Here is a 6182-nt window from a genome sequence, read left to right on the forward strand (position 1 = left end):
AAAAACAACGTTATAAAATGTTCATTATTATTACTACGTTATGAATCATCTACCCTCATTATGACGCAGCCCTCATCTGTGGCCAAATGGTGGCGAGATAACGGGTCAGGACTCCTACTGAAGATGGGAAAGGGGAAGAAATGTTACGAATGCAGCATCTAACAAGGTTCTTCAAAACACTCAGACATGACCTATTGGTATAATGGTAAACTTTACTTTAAACATAATTTTTTGTGACATGCCAACAAAAAAATATAAATTGAAAAATATGCACTGAAGATCTACTTTAACAATGCACATAACTAGTGAAAATGGCACTTTTAAAAGTTTGTGCAAACAGGAAGAAATTTAAGTTTATATACGCTTGGGGTAAAAAAAAAAAACCAAGAGGTTTTTAAAAAAGTTATTACATTTACATATTTCCTGAGTGCGAAAGACAGTAAAAACACTGCTACCAATAGCTGATTAGTTCCTTTAGCCACTTCCTTTAGGTTTTAACAGGCATAAAAGTATAGTGTATGAAGACTGAAAAAAGGGAAATGTAGATCTGACAAATGAATTGTAAACCACATGATTTTACACCAGTTATTCTTGGATTATAATCAAATCTTTACTGATTGATGTATGTATACTAAAACAAACTTACAAACAGAATGAATTGTTTCCTAGGACAAAATGCTTAAAGTAGTCCATAATTTCACAAGTTCATAAAATTTCAATCATCATGGGTAGAAATGTGGTGTGGTTCATGCACAAGTTAAATGAAGTTTACTTGACAAGCATGAAAAAAGGTAACAGCAGCTGTAGTGTAAACCACACACGCACATAAAACACTGACACAAATATGAACACCACCAAATTCTGCATACTGCCATACTGTATATGTCATGGTGAGCAATTACAATTTGTTCAACTCCACTTAGTTTACCTTTCCATTTTCTTCTGCAGTTATGTGATGTTAATTACTACATTTATTCAAATCACAGGTCATGAACTGCAAGCTTTAAGTTGCAGGTAATCTCTCATGAAATTACAGACTTTTTTAAACATATTTTAAAGCAGCCCATTGATCAACTGGCAGCTAACAGATCTTTGATTAAACACTAACATTTTTGTCATTTTTCAAGTACAAAAAAAAAAATTGTTTCTTAAGGTTAACAAACCTGAGTGATAAAAATACACATAGATGATATAGAAATGCTGGCCCCAATGTTCTGTTTAACAGTGTCTTCACCATAGCCGCCTTTTCATGTTGTATTGCACCTGCAAATATCTATGCTAGAAGGTGAGATCTCAAGACAAAAGAAGTTGGTGTTTCTAAATAACAAATTTAGAGTTTTTCACAATTTATGGTCTTCAGAGATTTACACTTTTGTAGGTTATGATCATGGGATCTTGAAATAATGTTATTGTACACTACCACACAATTACTACGAACCATACTACTTCACAATATATTTCATTTTATGAAGGTTATTTTGGTACTCCGAATTTGCTGCGGTGGTTTTTCATGGCATGGGCATGCCAATCCAGCTGAGACATCAAGCGATCAAGCCCTGTTACCATGTGCTCATTCAATGGCTTTCCATTCTCATCCAGGGCTTTGTGCACTTCTGGGATGCCAAAAATGTTGGAGACGCTGAGAGTTCCCAGTTCACTCAGGAAACAGCGCAACTGCATGGCAGCTCGCATACCACCATAGATTCCTAAAACAAAACCCACACAGATTCATTAAGTACATATAGCTATATTTTTTGTTTTTAAAAAATCCACATGACAGATTGATTTATGCATGCTTTCCATGGATTAGTGACAAATCGAAATACCAAAAGGTCTCACCTGGTGAATAGCTGATGATGCCAGAAGGCTTGTATGAGAATCCCTGGGGCCCAAAGTGGTCCAGCAAGTTGCTAAGAGCTGGGGGTATGCTGTGGTTGTATTCTGCTGTTAGAACAATGAAAGCATCTGCAGCTTGAATTTTTGCGTCACAGTCAAGAAGAACTTTCGGGGCTTGTGACTGGTCTCTATAAAAGTGCAGGGCCTTCTTCAGCATGGGTAGGTTCATCTCTTCCGCATCTAAAAGGGAACAACAATTCATGTCCAGTCAGTTTCACAGGGGCAGATTACAAATGTCATGCTATGTGTACCACACTTGACCCCACTGAACTTTTCAGCTTCTTTAAGTCCCATAGCCAAGTGACTATAGTGGCACAAGTTCACAATACTTAGGGAAAGGCTTGAGGATTCTAACCCTTCTCTTTGTGCCCTTTATCTTTCCTAATTTCCTACCCATATCTGAAGGAAATATATAGTTTGTAAAGCCGCTCTCCTAGTCTTTGAAACAGCAATTAAGTTTTGGACCACTTACAACCAGTCTTACCATGGAACCTAGTCATTAAAACTACTAATTATCATAAAGTTTTATTGCAGTATAACACTACAACTGTTAGATTTTTTGTTTGTTTGTAAATCAGTTTCTATAATTACTTTCAATTCAATAGATTCATTTCATCTGTGCTTAAAAATAGCTAAAAAAGTGAAAACAATTCAAAAACCTTTCATGGTCAAGGCACACGAATAACCAAATAAATCACAAGTATAAATAAAATGGTCTGTGGGAGCAAATATTTCTTTCTTTTTTAATTTCATGTCCAATATATTATTTGTTCAACAACACCTCACTGGTGTTTTCTCCCATACTCTTTGTTTTTTCCCCTTGTTATCGACCTTTCCCTAGGTTAAAGTTGTTCACAAGAACAAATTAAGTCTCTGAACGAAATGTTATATTTTGATTGAACACATACTCCTTATATGCGGGCTGGTCATTTCGCCCCGAGTCAAATCGTCCCCTCTATGTCCATATATCGTCCCAAAACCAAAAGCCACATTGCCCCAGACCCAAAAAAATTCAATCACCAATGACACAAGTCATTGACTAAATACGACCAAAAAGGTCATGCTTTGTTTGAACACTATAAGATGCAAGCTCAGCTGCCTAATTTGAACAGTGCCATATTCGAATAAGTTCAATCACCATTTTATAAAACGCAAATGGCTGCATAGCAATATGAAAATGAACCATATTAAGATTTAAACATTTTTTTTTTACATTAAAGATTTTGTCATCCTTTTGCTTTGAATTCGCATTTTGACTTTTTGTGTGCTGCATCTAGTCTGCAGTTGAGAAATGTGCTATATAAATCCACACTATTATATTATATGCAGATCGAGGGTTATAGGGTTAAAGGTTAAAAAAAAATTCCCATAGTTCTGTTTGAAATAGGTGACCGTGTTGGAAGTACGGCTCTTTTGATAATATTTGACATTAACAGACACTAGTCATCGGTGATCGATTCTTTTTTGGGGCCTGGGCGATTCGGTTTTCGGTGTTGGGACGATATGAACATATACATGTATAGCTGAGACAACTTTTGATTCCCGCTTAGGGACGATATCACCTTGGGGCGAAAAGACCGCGGTGACTTTTCATATGCATATAGTAGCACAGCCTACGCGATCTACATCGAAACGAAAATATTTGTCATTAATAAGAAATTAATTCAAAGTAAAATTGAGAAAAAAAAAATAAATAGAAAGGTCGTTAACAGTGATTGACAAGACAAACACAGTAGCCATGGTAAAAGCGCTCACCAAACAGTGTCACATCGTACTTGGACTTGAGATGATCCTGCACGAATTTTGCAACTCTAGGACCGAGTCTTCCTTCGCGAGTGGTTCCTAGGAAAATAACGACCTTCAGTTTCGATGCCATTGTGGACTCTTTGTAGCTTCTGTACATGAAAATATGCACCCGGCAGTAATATTCGCTGATCGCGCGTTGAAGCTACCAGGCGCGTCTATATAAACCCAGGAAGAGCCTCGTCACTCATGGCAATGGTACACATTACGACCCGCCAACATTTCATTGGCAAGTCCAGGCTAACATGACTCAGCGCATTTAGAGCAGAAATTTTGCTGAGTAACAGCTGTCTCGGCTATAGCCAAGCAATTCGCTCAGTGGGTTATTAGTTCGTGGTGCGAGTGAACCGGCGCTTTGCAGACCTCAAAGCTTTGTAGGCTCGATCATGGTTCTTTGTACAGGACGAAGTCAAAGTGAGCACACGGGATGAAAAGTATTTAGCACTAATATATAGCCGCATTTAGTTTTGTGAATGCAGTATGTTCTACAAGCATGCAAAATTAATATAATCTATGTAGTTCGGGTGTTTTTCTTTCTAGCACACGATATACTATACTTACTATAGTGTCGTATGCAAAGGGACAACTGTTGAGGTTATATATATAACGGCATGCGAGTTCTCTATATCTTGATGACTATACGCATATATACATGTACGTATAATATATGTTCTCATCTGTTTACATATATACTGAATATATATACATCTGACGATCATTGGTTAACCGTTTCTTCGCATGAAAATCGATCAAAAGGTCGGTAGGTTATGGCCCAGTTTTCTAGATCGATGAGGATCGATCATTGCCTGACTAGGGCACAAGGCTGATTGAAACATTGATTGCGTGTGCATTTAAACTGATGTTTCATTTGTCGAAGGTATTTCTTTAATAAACAGAATACTAAATACTAATTATCTTGACTGTATCTCCTTCGCTGAGCACTCATGTAAAAGTAATATTCAACCTCATGTGATACAACTATATGCAGCGATCTTGCGATCAAAGAGCGGTCCGGTGGCGCAACGGTTAGCGCCTGTCACCAATACAGTGAAGGTTGGCTGCCCTGAGTTCATTTCTCGTCTCGTCTCTGCACGTGGCATCTGTTTACAGGGCTGGCTGCTTGCCGTAATATAGCCTTAGCTACTGACAAGGCGTAAAACACCAATCCCCCCCCCCCCCTTGCGATCAAAGATGTCTGATGTCTGACACCGTAGAAGGAAGAAGAGAAGGTCATGCTTAACATGTGTTGAACGCGAAGAAATGTTGACATGAGCCACGAAGGTTAAAATGACAATTGGTGATAATCAGAGTTCAAGTTTAAGTGCATAAGTGCTTTGTGGTACTTGTTTCCTTATGCACCTGCTTACTAATTGCAAATAAAGTCGCATATCTTATCTCTCACACACACACGTACATAACAAAATGAAAAAATCTTTATTTACCGGGGTGCTTTTTTACGTCTAACTCTCGGTCTAAGGAAAGTCAACTGAACACTACTTTACTACAAACTAAGGAATTGATAACAAGAGGGAAAATTAGAATACATATAATGTATATATGACCCGGATTTTTTAAACTAATGATCGAATGAGTAACATATGGTGCTTGTTCGATGTTTGATTGCTAGCGTGGGAGTCTCTGTAAGCGATCAATGGTTTTGAGACAGATGTTGTAAAAGTTCTGCTTTGAACTGATGTTGACTGGATTCCGTTTATTAGATATTCCACAGAAAGCCTGAAAATTTCACAATCCTCTTGTATAAGTCGATTCCTGGTATATGTGAATGATGCATTTGAATGACCCTCTTATTATTTTGGTAGAAATTAGTGTGTGTGTGTGTGTGTGTGTGTGTGTGTGTGTGTGTGTGTGTGTTTTGAAGTGGTTGGGGGGAATTCACCTATATTTTAAGGACAAACATACACTTGTTGAATTTTAGTCCGCTTTTTAGTGTCAGGACCTCTAGAGCAGGGGTGGGCAATTAATTTTCCCAAGGGGCCGCATGAGAAATTGGGATGGTTTTAGAGGGCCGGACTAATATAGTTAACTCAGTTTTACCCAATACTGTATATATAGTATATATACTGGCGGGCGGGTCAGCGGGCGGGCCAGCGGGCGGGCCGGTCAAAGACAGGAGGCGGGCCGGATCCGGCCCGCGGGCCGGCCTTTGCCCAGGTCTGCTCTAGAGACTAGAAGTGCGGCAGTGTCCCACAGAGAGGAAGCCTAATCAATGACATATATAGAGAATCCCCTGAAATCTGGAACGATGTCGATGTCAAAAATATGTTCAGCGCAGTAGAAGCTTTAATTTTGTACCATGGGTAACATTTTAAAAGGGTTTTTAAAAAATGATGCTCTGAAACAAACACATAAACCAATGAACGTTCTAGATTCATGAATGACGAAAGGCTAGCTACGGTAAAATTTTGAATAGATCCTTATGCATAATCGCACACATGCAGCTTCTTGGTCAGTTGACTGAAAGA

General features: G+C 38.4%; 1 protein-coding gene across 1 annotated transcript; it reads right to left on the reverse strand.

Annotated features, from left to right (window-relative positions):
- Nucleotides 1-15: 15 nt before the first annotated feature.
- On the reverse strand, nucleotides 16-4016 carry LOC112561766 (NAD(P)H-dependent FMN reductase C4B3.06c-like). The gene is made up of 3 exons (XM_025234456.1): nucleotides 3652-4016; nucleotides 1840-2076; nucleotides 16-1706 (listed from the first exon to the last, which is right to left on the reverse strand). Exons 1-3 carry the CDS (start codon nucleotides 3797-3799, stop codon nucleotides 1474-1476), a joined length of 618 nt encoding a protein of 205 aa, XP_025090241.1. The 5' UTR covers nucleotides 3800-4016; the 3' UTR covers nucleotides 16-1473.
- Between the last annotated feature and the right edge of the window lie 2166 nt (nucleotides 4017-6182).

This window comes from Pomacea canaliculata, linkage group LG4 (genome assembly GCF_003073045.1).
Source record: "Pomacea canaliculata isolate SZHN2017 linkage group LG4, ASM307304v1, whole genome shotgun sequence".
In the NCBI taxonomy this organism is placed as follows: domain Eukaryota; kingdom Metazoa; phylum Mollusca; class Gastropoda; order Architaenioglossa; family Ampullariidae; genus Pomacea; species Pomacea canaliculata.